The 19,995-nt window shown below is 40.2% G+C and overlaps 2 protein-coding genes across 2 annotated transcripts; one reads left to right on the plus strand and one right to left on the minus strand.

Annotated features, from left to right (window-relative positions):
- Positions 1–501: 501 nt before the first annotated feature.
- Positions 502–15,415, plus strand: pla2g15 (phospholipase A2, group XV). The gene is made up of 7 exons (XM_050072158.1): positions 502–815; positions 3,557–3,713; positions 7,317–7,435; positions 7,654–7,752; positions 8,396–8,620; positions 10,935–11,047; positions 12,417–15,415. Exons 1-7 carry the CDS (start codon positions 665–667, stop codon positions 12,816–12,818), a joined length of 1,266 nt encoding a protein of 421 aa, XP_049928115.1. The 5' UTR covers positions 502–664; the 3' UTR covers positions 12,819–15,415.
- A 352-nt stretch (positions 15,416–15,767) lies between these two features.
- usb1 (U6 snRNA biogenesis 1) lies at positions 15,768–19,574 on the minus strand. The gene is made up of 7 exons (XM_050073143.1): positions 19,242–19,574; positions 18,909–19,048; positions 18,603–18,786; positions 18,038–18,091; positions 17,681–17,786; positions 17,248–17,328; positions 15,768–16,098 (listed from the first exon to the last, which is right to left on the minus strand). Exons 1-7 carry the CDS (start codon positions 19,409–19,411, stop codon positions 15,991–15,993), a joined length of 843 nt encoding a protein of 280 aa, XP_049929100.1. The 5' UTR covers positions 19,412–19,574; the 3' UTR covers positions 15,768–15,990.
- Between the last annotated feature and the right edge of the window lie 421 nt (positions 19,575–19,995).

The following is a 19,995-nucleotide window of genomic DNA, read 5'->3' on the forward strand; positions in this document are numbered from 1 at the left end:
AGTATTATGTGTGCACACACACACACACATACACACACACACACACACACACACAATGATATATTTGTCATTTTATATGGGTAGCTAGAGTGTGACTAATAATTAGATTAAAGATTATTATAGGTTATAGTGACCTCACCAATAGCCTGTTTTTATTGTGTATGATGTGACTGTAATATTCCTTAGGATTTATATATGTTTAGACAGACTTATATGTGTAAAATTATGATAAGATCAGTTTTTTTCCTCAGGCTCATACTTATAGTAGCTTATACACAGATATTAAAGTAATGATGTGAATGTACACTGTTTTGAATACATGCCAACTGTGGTTGTTTCCACTTATAATAAAGAATCTAATTTCACAAAAGTCACGTGTGCCAAATCATTAGTTCAGATCCAGTACAAATGTTTAACTTTATCTCTCCTGTCCGTCGGACTACATCTGCGGTCGATGACTTTTGACTTGATTGCTGCTGGAGTTGCGTTGCCGGGTGAATTGCTCTGTCATGAGGACCTCGTGATCACCACCTTCTTCTTCCCTGATCGGGCACATTGTGATAGATCTTGTCTGAAGGCTCTTAATATCAAACCACCACCCCTGCAGAGCTGCACACCGAGGAGGCGACCATCATGAGCTCTTGGCTATGAGACATCAGGAGCCATGGCGGCTTGGCACCGGATAACCGCCCTCTCTTCGCTGCTCCAAGTCGGTTTGTTATTGTTGCTGTTGTCGGCTCGGAGCAGCGGGAGACCGTTGGAGAAATGTCCCGGCGACAAGCCTTGTCAGCTAACGAAACCTCCCGTGGTCCTCAGTAAGTGTTGTCTTCAGTGTTTCCAGTCTTGTTCAGCTCACTGTCTGTTGCTAAACTAAACAATTGCGCAACTCACTGCCATCCTCAGCTGCTAGCTACGGAGGGCGATATTCAAGATAGGCCAAACTCCATTCAAAATAACATCAATTTAAGCTCTTCCTTGCTTCTGTCAAATGTTTTATGAAGCTTAAAGTTTATTTCAACACCTTTAAAATTACTGTTTGGCAGTCTTCAATTCGGCTAGCAAATATTTATGTAATTTAATTTATACGTCGTGTAAATTTAAACTTTTGTTAATGTTTGGCCTGTTGGTCCCATTATCTTCCTCCAGTAAAATACCCAACGACTCATCGAAGAAAGCCCGGTTATATGTCGCATTTTATTTGAAGAAGAGCAGTTTTGAGTATTACGTTTGTGCTGTATCGAAAATAGGTTCCCGTCGATCCCGAAAATGTGTGAAGTCATCGTTTGTTGGGGATTTAATTTCGCTTTTAAGGAAGGCGTCTTACGTTGATATATTCGCGAACGGAGTTTGGCTGTGTATTTTAAGGGAAAAGAGCTCGGTTATCGCCGATGATTAGCAGAAAAAGAACGTAATACCACACCAGTGTTGGTATGCATTTGTGAGATTGGTAAACATTTAAACCGTGTTGTCCTTATACATCCTGTACATTGTGTTCTTGTGCTCAGTGAGGGCAGCTTACGGTTGATTGTTTACAGTCCGAGCTGGACTCTGGTCATATGACTGAGCTGGAACACAACATGACTCTCAGCACTGCAGCCTATCAGCTCCTCAGGAGACTGAGGGAGGTCTGCATGCCTAGACCTTTCTAGACTCTGTTTAATCCTACAATAATGTGTGTCACTTTTATGTTTATTTCAAATCATAACCCAGGTTTACAGCCCCTGTCATGTACATGTCCTCCCCCTCCACTCAGTTATTGAAAGGGTCTTGGGTTCAGAGGAATCTTATCTGTGTTTGGCTAAGTTACAACCACAGCCTCTGTCTGCCTACATACATACGTGTGATAAGAGCCTGTGTAGCTATTTGACCTACAGTGATCCCTTGCTGTTTTATTTGTGCTTGTGGTTTAATGGCCAATGTGTCCATGCACGTAGTATGTATGTGTTTATACCAATAATAGTAATAATTGTGAAGGTAAAGGTGACTTATCTCCCTCAGAATGACTATTTGTATATCACTTAGTCATGTAAGACAATGGATTGGTGTTATAAAACACACATAAATGTGGCATTAGGAAAACATGTTTCCTTACTTTCCATCTATCTTCAGTTAGATGCTACTGTCCTGTGATTTATTTTATTAATAGTACAGTAGGAGCAAACAGCCATTGCACAAACCTTTAAATGACTATTGACACTCAAACTGATCCCTCCAAAGAACCACAAACAGTACAACATGACAGTTCTAGACGAAAGCCTGTGTTTAGTTTCTGTAATTGTGTGTTAAACGGACAGTGAGGCAACCAGAAGGGCCTGTTCATCTAATTTGTAAGTGCGAGAGAATGCAAAACTAGCAGACAGACCATTCACTAATTCAGAACTCACTGTCAGAGAATACAATCCGAAGCAACACATTTTCTAAGCTGTGACTGTTACTGCAAACATGGAGCCATAGTAGTGGATAAACATGCTGGCTCATTCTGAGATTTGGTGCTGTTTTATCAAAAGAAAAGCTCAAATGAAAACATTTCTGAAAAAAATAACACTTAGACAAAATATTGTTGAGTCAGTTTTCATTTTGACAGTGCTGACTATGTGATTTCAAGAAATATTACCTCAGGTTATCTACCATTTATTTCCCTACACATCAGACAAATGATACCCTTTTCCTTTTTCATTTTCTTTTTTTTGGCATTTAGACACATCTTTACAAAATTCTGTCTAAACATGTTGGGCAATCTTTACAGTTGAACAAACATTGATGAGGCTAAAAGGTATAATTAGTTTCACAGGCCCTTAAAACAAGTCAGTGATGTTAAAAATTTCCACTAGGGGTCAGTCTTTTTTGAAGTTTTTTTAAATTGTATGCATTTACTGTATGACATCCATCATGAGAAATTGCCTCGCACATGAACATACATTGTTTTAAGGCTGTCAAAAGTATCGATATTTGGACACGTTTTTGATTTGTGTGTAAAACAATACAGTCTCCGTTAATTTTACACTTACGAAGGTACCAATCTAAATAAACAAAACAGAACATGGTATAAAGAACACTCCATGCTATTATAGGTATATAATCTGTGTAAACAATGTATTTTCATACTGTCAGAACTAGCGGTTGGAGGGTTAAATACAACACACAAAATAACCACTGCCAGAAGTGTTTGCATTAAAACTACTGATTAAATATCGATATAGTACTTTTGAGAATCGATATAGTATTGCAAAACGAAATATCGCAATATTTCAACGTATCGATATTTTCTTACACCACTAGTATAGGATAAAAAATTTTTGTACTAGAATGTATCAAACTTCAAAAATCTGGTAACGTGACAACCATATTGCTTTGGGCTGTTATGCAACTTTTTATTCATTGGATTAAAATGTGCTATATCGGGATAGGTATCGTTATCGGGATATGAAATGACCTATATCGGGATATGAGATTTTGGTCATATCGCCCAGCCCTAGTCATCAGTCATTTAGGACAGTCTTGCTGTGACAGTGATGAAGCTGATATGCAACTCATTGCTACTGTGGCTTCATTGCAGTTCCAGGGGATTTAGGAAACCAGTTGGAGGCGAAGCTGGATAAACCCAGTGTGGTCCATTACATCTGCTACAAAAAGACGGACACCTTCTTCACTCTGTGGCTCAACCTGGAGCTGCTGGTCCCTGTGGCCATAGACTGCTGGATAGACAACATAAGGTATGACCTGGGTCTTTCTGTTCACGTTCAGACAACGATAAAACAATAAATAGACTTGCACCGATTAAAATTTTTTGGGCCGATCCCAATTTCCGATTTGCAGAGTGTTTGGACCGATTTCATTTTTTTCAAACCACTTTACAGCATGCGGACACGCGCCTTGTCAGTTTCAAGCGGCACAGTGCAGCAGTAAGTTTAACACGGACAATTAACAGCTTTTTCCTTCTCTCCTTCACGATGTCAATCATGCGGCGGGCAGAAATTTAACCGGCGTTTTAAATCGGCATATTTTAGACTGACCAGCCGGTCACAGGTCACGGCCGATCACGTGAAAACCGGCCCGATTCCGAGCACTGCCGATTAATCGGTGCAAGTCTAAAAAATACTGTTTGTTAGTGACAAATTCATCCACCTCAGCAAAATGCACAAGATGTTCTCGTTTTTGTCACCTCTTTCTCATTTAATGACATCAGAGCAGCAGGGAAATCTGATGTTGTCGTTTCTTTCAGCTTTTACCCCTATCTTATTTTATCTGAAGAGATCATGAAAATTACGTTTTAAAATTAGCTGTTAATATGTGGTGATCAGTGTTATATTTTTCTGTGGTATAGGTGTGCAAATATGTTAAACAAACCTTGCTGTTTTTGCAGGGTACGTTAGTGAAAACATGCTGTAGTACAAATTCCAAACTACAGATTCCTGGAGGTGCTGTTGATAGGATGACGGGTGTAGGTAGACGGGGTCGTTGACCTGGTCGACTTTATGTTGACCGTTATCAACCTACATTGGATAAACTAACCTTTGAACCCTTTGTTAGTCAACATGGTATGAAAGGACACACGAGGGTGAGATAGAATAGATGTCTCCATCAGCATCAACTGAAAAACCCTTCGAGGTCAGGTATTGAGTCAGCCTGTGTTTTAGCCATTCAGCTTCTCGTGTCATATGATTGTTGGTGTTTTATTGGAACAAGGAAATAGATATTTATATTATTTTGTCATTTTTTTATTCATTTTGACATGAGATATGTGAGCTCCAATAAGAACTGTCGTGATGGAATTAAAAAGACATTTTGCATTAATGTTGAGTTATTGTTGTGGTCCCTGTGCTTAGGAAGTGCTTTTACTTATCCAGGCTAATGTGATATCAGCCAGATAAAATGCTTCTGTTACTTCTCATCTGTGTAACTCTAAACTGACAGCCTCTTAAACTGCAGTTATAGGACTCATTTGATAATCTTGGACTACGTTATCTTGACTAATGACGTGCTTTTATTGTGAAATGCAGATAACTGGTATAACTGGCTGATCATATGATTACACTCATGTGCCTCACTGTCATGATACTGTGGTTATAAACAAGACAGTTAACCAAAAGCTCAGGAGCCATCTTTCGCTTATGTTTGGGCGTAAAGCCAGCTCATGTGACTTCAGCTGAACAGTGGCCACTATGAACACAAGTGGCATTCACAGGATAATGGTAAATGCAAATAGAGGACAGTGATTAAGTCAGCAAACTCTCAGCCTCAGTAGTGTAGGTTATTCAGCAACTTACTATGTAAAGATTGCTTATTTTGTACATGTACATGTTGGATTTGTCAACCGAAATCCACTAATGAATGGATCCATCATGTGTTAATGGATTCTGTGACTCCTATTCTGCTTTACAAAGGCAAAAGACTTCAACTCACCAGAGTGTAGAACAGAGAAAATATACTTCAGCATTGTTTTGGTGTCCAGTTAAATGAATTGTAGGCATAATATTGGAACTTTGGCAATTCTTTGCTTTTTAAAAATATTTAGTAACATAAAAATGCTTGACTTTTGACCCCTATTACAAACTTAAGGTACTCTGCCTTTGCACTGTATGCAGATTAATAAGGGCATCAACTTCCATTTGATCTCTCACTTTGTTGTTGATTACAGTAAACAATATACTGTATGATAATAACAGTGACGTAGATAGAATCTAGTGGTATATCAAGAAACTAACCACGTAATATAATATGATTAAGACTGTAACAGTAATGCTCCGTTCCATTTACCTTGTAAGTCGAAGGTCGGAGCTGGGAATGACATCACTACAGAGTTGATTGCATTGCAGTTTAACAAGTTGGGAAAACCAATACCAGTTGATAACAATGCATACATATACACATAACACTGTAGCAGCATGTCCACAGGTTGGTCAGAACTGTGTGTACGACTGTTGTAATGAGACACAAATAAGACATAAGTGCTAATAAACAGTATGTTACTGTGGCTTTTACTGCTGTTGATGCACAGAGCAGCCATATTGGATTTCGAGGTCAGGGTTGGTGAACCTTCTCCAGTTTTCAAAGTAGGAAATCCCGCTTCAGGGAACATTCCAAGTTGAAATTTCCAACAGGGAACTCGGAAATACCGACTTCCCATCACAGATGGAAAGCATCATAACTTCATTCTAAGCACAACAAAACAAAGTCAGAGAACGTTGAGTGGAGTTATGGGATTTTGTCCTGTTTTCTCCAGAACTTATAAACAACAGAGGACACAGGACATTTGTCCACCTGACAGAGAAGGTCCTTATTATTCCAAAAATACAGTGAAGGTCTTTTGCCTCTGTACAGCAGTATTATTCTTGTTTTGTTTTGTTTTTTTGCAGGAGAATCATGCTCTACGTTTTGAAATTGCAGTTCTCATAATTTGGGGGCTTTGGGGAATGTAAACAGGAAGTTAAATGTTGCCTTGGAGTCAGACAGCTGTCACTGGATTACTTTGATACTGAAGAAAACTGATAAACGTGATATGATTCTTAGGCAAGTTCCACAGTTGTAAAGAGCGTCTTTTCTCTGTCATTGTGGGAAGTGGATGTACGTATATTCACGATGATCAGTGGATCTCTTGGAAGTGTAGAATCTTTAAACATATGTATCATGTCTGTGTGACTTGACCGAGTTATAATTCCGTGTAGGAGGACAGATTTTGACACAAATTGCGGCTTCAGCATCTTTTCTCCTCCTCCTCCCAAACCCAAATTCATGAAATAATCCGAACCTAGACTACTTGAATGACAGAGCCTCTGTGTGTGTGACATGAGTCATGCTACAGGTTTGTACATGTTAAGCTGAGTCAGGCTAAATGGACACAGCACAGGTGTTAGTATCTGAGTCACTGATTGACAGCTTTAGTCAGATAACTTAAATAATTCAGGTAAATGAGGGCAGGACTCAGAGTTTTAACAATCATAAGTTAAACTAAAATAATGTTAATTAGAATTTGCACTTCCAAAAACAGTTAGAGCGATTATTTAGCATCGCTAGATAGATTTACAGCCTTTGAAAAATCTGAATTTCATTTTAGTTTGAAAATATCTTCTGTTAATGTTTGCTTCTGCCAAACCTAGATGTCCTCTCGCACGAGTTTTAGAGTTAGGGAAGTTGATCTCACACAAAACTAACAAAATGGGAAGTGTTTCTTTCTTGTGTGTGTGTGTGTGTGTGTGTGTGTGTGGTTTACTGCAGACACAGAACTGACACTGATCAAATTCTCCTTGTGTGTGTGTGTGTGTGTGTGTGTGTGTGTCTGTGTGTTTGTGTGTGTGCATGTGTGCTTGCGTGCGCAGGCTGATCTACAACAGCACCACACACAGCACCACGTCCCCTCCGGGCGTGGACATCCGCGTCCCAGGGTTCGGACAGACGTATTCACTGGAGTATCTGGACCCCAGCAAACGCAGTGTGGGTGAGCTAAAGGCACCAAACCAAACAGTTCGTTAGAGAAGTGAAAACTGGTCCAAATGTCCTCACTCTCAGGGCGTAAATCCATCCTCACAAATACAGATGAACAAGAATGACATTGTTAGTTTTCTCTCTGGGTATGAGACTGAAATGTATGATGCTTTATTTTTTTTGTTTGCTTGCATGTGTGTGTGTGTGTGTGTGTGTGTGTGTGTTTCCTAGGCATGTACTTCTTCACTATAGTGCAGGCGCTGGTGGAGTGGGGCTACACCAGAGATGATGATGTCAGAGGAGCTCCCTATGATTGGAGGAAAGCTCCCAGTAAGCAACCATACACATACACTTACATTCATCCCCTGAGCTGTTATCCTAACTGATCAATGATGACCTATAAAACCCAAAATACACCTTTTCATTCTTATGGTTTTCATGATTTACGTAGCACTTGTGTATCTGCTCTTCACGAGGACTGAAATATAAGTACACAAAACATAATAGCTGGTGTTTGGAGAGCCTGTCTGTGCTTTGTTTGTCAAAGCAGTTGGAACATTTACGACATGGGACACACAGAAAGAGTTATGGTCCGTCAGCAGAACTTCCTGAACCATAACTCTAAACTTTTTAAATAAAAAATATCTTGTAGAAGTAATCCATTGTGCTGTGTGTAATCCACACAACACAAAACCAGAGTAGGCATTAACATGTTTGTTTATTTTGAAAGAGGAAAGTCAGAATAAAAAGGGACACATAGCATGAGTAGGTGTGGGAAATTTTCCCCATCAGACCACATATTTCAGCTGGTGCACTCGCTTGAGAGCTCATCTCTTCAAACCAGGAAGCAATCAGACCGTATTATCTTGGAGTTGCCCCAACCTAATAATGGAATTGCAGGGAAACTCACAGCTGGGCCAGTGGGGGAAGTTTGTTTACTAATTTTCTCCGTTGTTCTTTTGTCCTCTCTCAGATGAGAATAAAGAGTATTTCCAGAGGCTGCAGGACATGATTGAAGAGATGGCGGAGAAGGCTGGCGGGCCCGTGGTGCTCATTGCTCACAGCATGGGCAACATGTACACCTTGTACTTCCTCAACCAGCAGCCACAGGCCTGGAAAGACAGATACATCAAAGCTTTCATCGCTCTGGGACCGCCATGGGCAGGGGTGGCCAAGACCCTCCGCGTGGTCACCTCTGGTAAGAGATGGAAGCTGTATTATGGAAACAGTTTTAGCGTGTATATGTTCGGGGTCAAAGCCTGTATTATGTTTTGTTGTAGCTGTCTAGAGAAGTCCAGAATGAAAAGAGTAAAGAAGACCGCATGATAAGAACTATGATATTACAAAAAGAAAAACAAAGAGATAACGTTGAATCAGATAAGGAATTTCCAGCACAATTTCACCTGCTTCTAAGGTGCATGAAGAAGGGAAAAGTCTGAAGAGGTAAAACTGCAGTATACAGAAAAACTTTATTGTTAGACCAACATGTTTCAGCTTGTGGCCTCTATGGATGACCCAGATGAAGGCTACAAGCTGAGGCGCGTTGGTCTAACAATAAAAGATAAACCTAATGCTTGCTTTTTGATGGCAACCTATAATTTAGGCATCACTCTTGAGGTGGTAGGACTGGCTTGTGACTTAATCAAGAGACAAATGTTCCATCCTCTTAAGACATCATAGATATGTTTCATTTGTCCAAATAAATATCTGCTGTTGTCTGAAGCGGTCAGTGCTCGGAAACAAAACTGAAATGCCAAATCTAATAGTTATTTCTGAGCAGCTACGGGTGAATGGTCCCCTGAGACCAACTTGCTAATGCTAGTTAACTGGGACAAAGATGCCTCTCTAACCTCAATTGCTTTTCGCCATTAAAAATTTAGTTTAATGGTGTCATGTTACATCCTTACTGGGCAGTGAAGTCCCTCAAATCTTAAGATGTGATCGTTGAGTGCAGTTTGAAATGATATGATGGGAAAGGCCTGTGGAATAACCCCAATAATGTGCAGCAGTTGTTCTCATCACTCTTTGTTCCACTGTTGCATTACTTCATAACTGCTCAGGCCAAATTGCATAAAGGACAGTTACATCAGATCCTGTATGTTGGTAAATGTTTCCCTGCCCCACTTGACCTGTAACTGACACACAAAGGATTAAAGATCCTCTTTAGGAACTAATTAAACCCTTAGAAACACATCTGCAGTCATCAAGATTACACATGACATCCCTTCATACCTTAAAATGCAGCTCTAAGCCTTTGCCTCCATTTAGTATTCCTGAAGTTATGAATACGCAAATTAGCCCCACCCCTCAGACGCTTGTCTGCAGCTGGAGCGTACCTGCTCATCACTTCAACTTCTGCCTGTAGACAGTAATAGATAACATGAGTCTTTAGCTTGTCTACTTATCAAACCGCTAATAGTGCTGCTAATGTTAGCTAAACCTTGTCCGCGATCACCATCTCTGACAAAGTGAAGTGAAATTGCAACTGAACTTGCAAAATATGACACGTAGCAACACCTGGGTTCCCCACATTTCACTGTAGCATTATGGAAAGCCCAAAGTTGTTGCTATTGGTTCCCTAGGTTTGTGACATAACAAACCTTGGACGTCTGACTCTGTATTCTTGAGACACTGCAGGTCCGAGGAGAAAATGTTCAGCCATGGTGTTGACTACTTAGTTTGCTTATGATATGACATGTGGCATATAAAAACACCATATAGACAAGTTTAAAAAGGTGAACACTTGACTTTTACTGGAGAGGGTGTTTAAACAATACTTGGCAATACATTATACTTTATATTTGTGTGTCATTTGTTTCAGTTGCATTGGCATTCAAAAGTTTTGAGTCACCACTTACATCAATATTTTTGTTCTATCCTTAAATATTGGCCATTTTAACTGAGATAAAACAGTATAATTCAGACAGCAAATGTTAGTCTTTACATTTGAAATCGTTTTGGCCCCAGAAGAAGAGGAATTAAAGGATTCAAACTCCAGTCCAGAGAAGCATAAATGAGCCTCGATCATTATTGAACAACAACGGTGCAATTGAGCTCTAAATATTTTGGAGCCTATTTTTCTTTTGGCCCTCTGCAGTCTACCTAGTGGTTGGAATGAAGAGGTTTAAACTGATTTGTCAGTCGACAGTATGCTCAGCTGATATTCCCTGATCCACTCCCAATAGTGCTAACCTAAAACTAGATTAGCAAACCTTAGATTATCATTCTGTCCTTCCAGTTGTCTGGTTGAACCATTGTACAATGTTATGTGTTCCACGTACAAAACAAACTCTTCATACAAAATAATGTCTGTTTGCGAAGAAGACTTTCTCGCTCTTGTGGCCGGAGATTCCAAACTTTACAACAGTAGTATGTCTCTCAGGACATGAGTAGTGTTTTTTGTTTTAAAGAAGTCACACAATGAAACTCACCTTGTTGATTTTGGGTCTGTGGCTGAAAATACTCTGCTCAGTTTTACTTCTCTGTCACTGGTTTCTTTTCTCTGCCTACAGGTGACAATAACCGCATCCCTGTGATAAGCCCGTTGAAGATTCGCTCCCAACAACGCACTGCTGTCTCCACCTCCTGGCTGCTCCCCTACGCCCACTCTTGGCCCAAAGATCAGGTCTGTGTGTGGTGGACAGGCGTTCATCGTTTTCTTTCCCACCAGGGAGGCTTAAATTTTCTCCGTCTTTCTTTGTCACATTTAGTTTCCGTCTTCCTCTGTTCTGTCTTTTGTCCACCTCCCCCGGCTTCAAAAGGGTTCAGTATCTGTTGTCAGTGGAAATTTCCAAAACAAGATATCAACTTGAAACTGTATGGATTACTTCTTCTTCTGTTTTTTTTACAGTATTAATTAGTAGTAATAACCCACAGAGCCCTGTAACACTGTAGCTCCCATAGACTGTACATAAAAAAGGAGTTTCTGATTACTCCCACTGTACAAAAATGAAGCCAAAATATCCCATTATGGCTGCTGCCATCTTGTGCTGGTGATATCATTTGGCGTCAGAATTTGCACGATAGTGATTTTTGCAGTATTAAGTTCCAGCCCATGTACTCATCGGACCAATTGCAAGCACATCGACTGTCGATCGTGATGTCAAACCCCCTTTGTATAACATCAAATAACTAATTAACCAAACTTATCAGAAAAACTAACAATTTAAAAACACACAGTAGCGTGGTAAGAACTAACTAAAATGACAGAAACCATCTTTGGGAAAGATTTATTTGACGTGTACTTTGGTTTTGGCCTGTGTCCCATCCATTAACATGGAGGAGGTGGCCTATATATTGCAGCCAGCCACCAGGGGGCGTTTGAGATGTTTTGGCTTCACTTTTAAGGAGCTATCTTGTTGTCCATTTTTATTATACAATCTCTGGTAGCTCCCCTTAGCTCTAGGAAGTGTTTTAGCATCTTGTAGCTATTTTTTTTTTAGTTTTTCAGAGAACAATCTTAACTCATCAACCTTCTTACAAGCTGCAGCAGGCAACTTTATTCCAGTAGAAAAGCTCTGATAAACCCATCAAACAGCACACTGACAAAGTTAGCATCAAGCCGATTTAAAAAGTGCAGCATTTAGCATCTAAATGGAAAGATATTTCCCTCAAGATTTGGTGGAAACAAAAATAGAGCTAAAAGAAGAATGATTTTTGCACAAGTAGACAAAAGCACTTCTTGTATGTTAGCCTGTGCTCATTTGGCAGTTACTACTGATAATGGTACGATATTGTCACAGAAGCGTAGTTCCCACCCTCTGGTTTCCCCCCAAGTTAACAGTGTTAACTCTGCTAGCATTGTTGCCATTGTTAGCTCTGTTTATTGAGTTAGCACTGTTAGCTGCTAGCCACTGGCTCAGCCACTTCCATGTTGAGAACCATGTGGAGACAATCCCGCCCCAGACTCTGAACTTTGGAAATGCTCTGAATGTCACACTCAGCTCCTTTTAGCATTTGGTAGAAGTAACAACATTTTCCCCATCCACCAACAGGTCTTGGTGCAGACGCCCACCGCCAACTACACTGTGCTGGACTACAAGCGTTTCTACACAGACATTGGTTTTGAGGACGGCTGGCTGATGCGGCAGGACACGGAACCGCTGGTGGCTGACCTCACTCCCCCCGGCGTGGCCGTCCACTGCCTGTACGGCAGCGGCGTCCCGACGTCACAGGCCTTCCAGTACTCTGACAAGTTCCCCGACGTGGAGCCCACGGTGGTGTACGGTGAAGGTGATGGGACGGTGAACATAAATAGCGCCATCCAGTGCGGTCGGTGGGTGGGAAAGCAAAAACAGCCTGTGAAGTTACAAGAGCTTCCGGGGAACGAACATGTGAACATGTTGTTGAACTTCACGACTGTGGCTTACATCAAGACTGTGCTGTTCTCCCCCTGACGCTGGCAGAAACTGAGGCTGATGGCTTTGCGTACACACACACCCCCATACACACACACGCAGAGCCATATGAAGGACAGACACGGACTTACTCATCTCGCCTGTCTCTCTGAACATTGACTGCCAAATTACTCCTCTGTACATGCCACATTGCTCAAGAAGAAAGTATTTGACATTTTGTAAAACAACTGCAGGATTAAACTAATTTTAAATTAATTTTATAGCTGTAATTATATAACTTACGTTAATGTCAGGTTGTTTACTGTTGAGTAAGCCTAAATACAGTGACTTTTTTATTGGTCCCAGCTTTTAAAGAACCCCAGATTTTACCTACTAAATCTGCATTATTCTGATAAAGGACACGCTTATGTTTAAATCTAAAACCAGGGATATACTATACTGTGCCACTTTCCAGAGATATTAATCAAAGTCAGATCTTTTTATTAATGTTGTGAAAGAGATTTCTGAACTCCTTTGACTCTAATGTTGTTGGGCTAAGCACATGCTGTTTTTGTATCTTCCTCAGTGCAACAGGTCACATGTTTCAGTGTTTGGTAAATGTTCAAAACCAAAACAACTTGCTACATTTTTTTGTCTTTTGATTTCTAGTGATCCTTTTGTTGATCTTTTGGGATTTTTTTTGCATGCAGCCAAGCTACATGTCCCTGATGGTCTGAGGGCTTTGTTTTTTGTGTCATTCATATTACATGAGTTGTGTGCCGAAGGACTGGAACCACACCTGGGAAGCATAGATGTTTATTTTAGTCACACTGAAGCCACTCAAAGGTCAAACTAAAAGATTAAATGGTTTTAGACAAAAACACCTCAACTCAAAGTCCACTTACCAGATTTTTCAGGAGCTTTTATCACATCTCACGCTGTTAATGAATGAAAGGAGTCGCCTTTACTCGTTGATGAAGACTGGAGGAGCGGAGATACAGTTGAAAGCTCCAGGAAATAGAGTCATGTGATTTGTTTAGCATAAAAAAAGACTCAAATATTAAAGTGGAACTCCGGTATTTTTCCAACCTGCACCCTATTTTTCCATGTTTTTGTGTCTGAGTAACTTGTGAGAACAACGATTTTTGAATTCGTCCAGTATTGAGCGAGATTGCTGCAGCCAGCAGCAGCGAAACAGGCTACAATATAGCCAACGTCAGGGTAGGTGCATCTCGCCAGCTGACGTCTATTAAAAGAGTTAGTGTTTTTTATCACTAACAGGCTCAGATTGTTATTAAGAGTGTGTGACATCATTACAGAGGGACGCTAAAGAGAGATTAAATGGTTTTCCGTAGCCTTTGCTTGTTCCAGTCTGTTTGGTGTCCGAGTCTCACCTTGAAATATTGCACTTTTTCATATTACAATACTCAGTCATGACACTGATAATCTGTAAGATACACTCACACACTCCTCTCTCCAACTCTCATTCATGTTTCCACCGTTTTTTTCCTGCAACAAGTCACCTCTCATGAGATGTCAGAACGAGACTTCTCCTGAAGCGAGACTTGGATGCAAAACAGACCAGAACAGGCAAAGCACACAGAAAAATGAATTGTCCTTTCCACAATGTTGTAAGACTCTCATAGTAATACTTTAAATGTATGTAAATTAACAAGGCGTCCCTGCCTCGAGGGGTTACTTTGTAACTTGTTTCACCACTGGTAGCTGCAGCACTGTCTTTCCATATTGGACCAATGTCATTGTTCCCATGAGTCACTTAGACACAAGAACATGGAGAAAAAAAAGGGTCTAGGTTAAAACAAACAAACCCAAACAAAATGGAGTTCCTGTTTAAACAAAAAGACTTCTCAAAAACTAAACTTGCCTTAAGGACTTATTACTAACTTTTTCCGGTGCTTTCACCTGCATCTCATGTTTGCTCAGTTGTCCTATCCAAAGTCTCAGGCTTTAGGTCATGTGACGAAGCTTTATCCGCTGATGTCCAACATAAGATGTAGGTGAAAGCACCTGTTCTTACTTTGACAATCCACTGTTTCTGACGTCAAGAAAGAGCTTTCAAGCTAATTTTTCCATAAAATTTAAACAAATAAACTAATTTTAAGTTGATTTTGTTGCCCTCTAACTGACTGCATCAGAAACAGCTTAATAGTAAAGACGGGCTGTTTTTTTTTAAATGGTTTGAATTAGTGCTTGATCATTCATGCTTAACCTAAAATTAAATAACCTGCCATATAATGCTTTCTCTTCACTTCCCATGTCCTTTACAGTACATTTTAATAGTTCTATACAGATGTTTGTGCCCAGGTTTAGTTTGAACCAGGTGCATACACATATGGATTCACACAGGCACAAATGAGGGGACTTTTTTGTTTGTTTGATGGTGTAAATCTGATGTTTACTTTACTGTTTATTTGTTATTTCCTCTTTCAGTTTCGACAGACTTGAACAGTTCCAAGTGCAGAGTTTAAACCCAGACTCTTTGTCCTTGCTGACATGCAGTCAAAGTCTCTCTGACCCGAGTGATTGTACTGTGCCAACCAAGATGATAAACTCTGAGTATCATATCTGCTGTGAACTATCATAAATGTGTGTCAAACATGTGCTGCCTTCTATAGAGTAAAATATTTCAAATACTGCATACAGCATTGACTTTTCTTTGGACAGGAAACCCCGCCCTTTTCAGTTAAAACACATTTTATTTTTATGCACTACGACTGTAGGGCCTTATGCTGGTAGATGAAATGAACACAACTAATTTTAAATGTGTTAAGTGATGACTATTGACAAGAAATGACCTCCACTCGCTGGGGTTTCAGTTCTGATAAAATCCACAACTTCCTCTCGATGAGGCATTCACATGACACCCCTTAAAATGTGCAGCTTCTCACACATGCGTCTCTAAAGTCTCTAAAAGCTTGTTTCAGTCTCACATTAACTTCTCTGTACCCTGATACCACCCCGCAACATTGCAACTGTCACACACAAAAATAAGTATAAAATCAGTAGTAACTTTATTTATATACAATATTAGAATACATCATATAATTTGGCTTGATTGTCTTTGTTGAGACACGCCACATATCTATCAGCACTCTTTAAAAGAATACAAAATATTGTCATTGTGCCACTAAATGAGTTTCCAGCTCATTTATGTGGCTCAGGGGAACACAGCTTTAAAGGTCCAGGGGACAGGGTATAAATATGTCAAAGTTTAAGGCTCCAGAGGGAAGCGGAAGACCTTGTTTCCCGTCCTGCAGCGCAGCTCCTCGCAGTCCAGCCTTAGCACATATGGTCCTTCTTCGTGGTCATCGACCAGACTCTAACACACATATGAAAGTATGAAAAGTAATCAGCTGCTTATCGTATTTAGTCAGAACTCCTGTAACTCAGTCCAATGCTATCTTAGCAGCTGTCAGAATAGAGCTGTTTGGGGAAGATATTTTGTTTTTGTAGGCCAGCCCTGGTTCCCTCAACAAAAAGTCAACAGGATTTTCCCATTGGATTCTGTGTTACTGCAGAAAAACAGTTCTGTGGCAAACAAACGTTTATACTTACATGATTTGTTCAGCAAGATAATCTTCACAAATAAGAACCACTTTTATGATTTTTGAAGCACAGGTGCAATGACCAGTAGTAAATAGCTAATGTTAGGGTGTAGACAAACTACACTATGGTCGCATGACTTAAATGCCACCAGCAAAACGAGGCTTTAACGTGATGACGCTCTGTAGTCTCATTTAGCCACCATCTTTTTTAAGACGTGAGGGCTTCAAAATTCATGAGATGGGTAATGTCGTAAAACAATATGTGAAAGTATCTTTATCTTGTGTTAACCACAGAGTTTATTTCAGGCATCTGACCAAAATCCCATTCATTAAAAAAACCCATTGACTTCAAGACAAGAGAACCAAAACTGCTAAGACGCTAACTCATTTCGAGGTTTTAGGAATCATTCCTGCACCTGTCTGAATGGCAAAATACACATGCAATAAACAACAGACTGCTGTATGATTTTGAAGAACTTGTACATAAAACCTAAGGCCTAACTAGAGCCTGACTCTAAGCTCAGGGCTTTAAAAATGGTAAACAGTATGCTGGCTTATTTTTAATTTTAGAGATAAACACATTTTTTGTAATTAAAGAATTATGGCATATGGAGCAGGCATTTTAAAGTTAATAAATATAGTTGTCAGTGCTCTCTGGTGGAGAAAGTATGTAATAGAAAACAGCTTATAAATTATCTCACTCATATATTTGGTATTTTTGTACTGCAGTATCTTATTAGCAATCATGTATGCTGATACTGATACAGCAGTGACAGACTGCTAATATATGGGTCAAACTTATTGGGGCACTTTAAAATGGACTGAGCAACATCAGTATGCCTCTGGATTTAGAATTGACTGTCAATTTGGTGGAACAGTGTCATGATCTAAAAGGAAAAATGAACACAGTGATCTAAGTGTACCTGCATCCCCTGTATGCACTCCTTCATCTGTTCTGTCAAGTCTCCAACACACCAGGCCAGACTCACGTGGAAAGATGGATCCTAGAAAACACACCAGAGCAAACATCATGGAGGTAAGACGCCCATGTGCACTGCTTCAGTTTTAATTCTTTCTACAATAAATCATACTGAATACTGTGCTGGGTATTTGATTGTAAAAACATAGCAGTCCCATAAGCTTTAATCAAAATTCAAATGAAACACTTGTTACAGTAAAGACGAACATCCTATTAACTAGTTCAGACCCTGCAGAGTCACCGTATTTACCCAGGTATCAATACTTCAACACCAGGAAAAGACTAACTCTAATGTAAGAGTGACACAAACTGGTCTAGTAGACCTCAGAGGGTTAAATCTATCTGTGTGTATTAAAGTGTGTTGATCAGACAGTGACCTTATAGAAAGTCTCCAGGTGAAACTCTGTCATTGTTCTGTCCACTACTTGGACCAGGTGCAACAGCTGAGCATGCCCAGTACACACTTCCATCCCCAGAAATGTCCTACAGGGTACAACAGAGAGACACACACACAGGCAGTCCAGCCATTAATAATCAATGCTCAGGGACAAACAAATAAACAAACAAACAGACACATTGGGAATGAAACTGACAGATAAGTCAATAACTTTTTGGCAATAGTAACAATTAAATAGTGCCACACAGCTTACAGCACATTGGCCAGTGACCAAGTCATTTATATTTATACTGTATTCATTATAACAAAAAGAGACCATTAAAGGCTGTGACTGTACCTCGTCCTCTCAGCGTTACAATAGACCTTCAGTCTGCCCGCTGAGCACACAAACCTGGCAACAAGAAACAGCAGGAATTAAATTTCCACCATAGTGTCAGCTTCTGTTGTAAACATCATGTTTTTTCTTAACTGTTTTCACGATTCCACCCACTCCTGTGCAAGTGATCCTCTAGGCAGCTGCCAGTACAGTTTTACTCGCCTTGCCTTGAGATAGTCATCATATTGATGGTAATACAGTGATTATATATGACTGCACTCTCCTCTCTTTGTTGTTATCATTTAATTTCCTTTGGTCTTACTGTCTTGCCTTGTTTTGTTGTGATGTTTTAACCAGCACAACCCTTTTTCTGAAAGCGTTTTACGTGTTGGTCACATGTGTGATTAAAGGAATAGTTTATATCTTCTGACGTGCGGTTGTATTAGATACTTATTCATAGTGTATTCCTACTGTACATGTCATTTGGCATGCTCACACTTATGTGAAAAAACTAACAAATCAAATTAAAATAAAATGTAAATAAAAAGAAAGATCACATCCTCCTGTGTATGTGTATTGAGCAAACCTCTTGCAGTGCACAAGGCCTGCCCTGAGGCTCTGGGTGAAGGGTTGGATCCAGTGATGTCTGAGCACCACTGTCTGAGACAGGCTGAGGTGGAACTCCTCCTGCGGGGTCAAAACCACACCACGGGCCCTGGCTAATGACAGCAGCTCCTCCAATAACTCCCCAAACTCCTCCTCAGCATTGTCTGATGTGGAGAGGAGACAGAGGGGGACACATGCAGACAATAATCTAAATTAGGTGAGGAATCAGGTTAAATAAATGAAAACTGATCAAACAATCATCATCAATAGAGTATGCTGGTCTTACATGGAAAATAAACATAAGTGGCCCAGTTGCCTCTCTCATGTTTGAAGGAGCGGAGGCGTCCACCATGAAGGGAGCTGTCCTCAGTCTGTGGGTCCACTTCATCTGGAAACATGGCCAACAGGCAACCAGGGAGAGGCAGCCTGATGGAGACACAGCCCAGTAACACTGACAGGTTTATCACCCAGGGGTCGGCCATGGCCAGAAGCTCATCAGTGACATTACAACATTCAATGGCTACACTTGGTCCTGCGTTAACATTTGAGAAATGGTGTTTTCTGCGTTCCTATACAGTCTCTGGTAAATCATGTTTGTAAGTCATGAGCCGCCACACACCTTGTCTTAGGGACCTGTTCCTCAATTCTGGGTTTCTTTTTCTCTGGGCTGTCGTCGTTACCACCATCTTCCTCTTGACACTTTCGTGACAAACTTCTGTGTTGAGTCGCTGTTGCCGCCGCCTCACTTTCCTCCTCCGAGCTGCTGCTGCTACTGTAACCAACCAACATCCTGTGATGTGTTAGTGACGTGTCAGGACATATTGAATTTTAATTAGACGTGTTAATTTGCTAAAAGACAGATCACTTTAAATAGTTATTTAAACTATAAGGAAAATATTCATGTTGAGTGGCCTCAAACTGTATTTTCCAGCCGCTTCGACCAACCAGTCGGCGTGCCGCAGTCCTGCACTTCCGGTATAAACAACCTGTTGTAATGGTAATTTAGGTCCCACTGAAACATGGCTCACCTCGAATCAGTTCCCCTTTCAGAGGTTTGCAACTGTGTACAGTGTATGAATGAGGATTGTGTGTATAGGTGTTTCTGTGTAAAAAAAAAAAAAAAAAAATTATGTCTTTGTAGAAATACCTTGGTGGGATAACAGTGAAGACGCAGTGAATCATTTTAAAGTCATATAGCACAGTTATTATTGCTCTTTTTTAGAGGAGAAACAGATCCGACTAACACCAGTAATAACAGGATCCACAGGTAGTAAAGTCAGTTCAGATACTATGGAGTTTTTAAGAAGCAATATGACACCAGGAGGGATTTCATCAAACACTAAAGCACATTCCCTTGGCGGTAGTTAAATATC

Source organism: Epinephelus moara, chromosome 20 (assembly GCF_006386435.1).
Source record: "Epinephelus moara isolate mb chromosome 20, YSFRI_EMoa_1.0, whole genome shotgun sequence".
Classification (NCBI taxonomy): Eukaryota; Metazoa; Chordata; class Actinopteri; order Perciformes; family Serranidae; genus Epinephelus; species Epinephelus moara.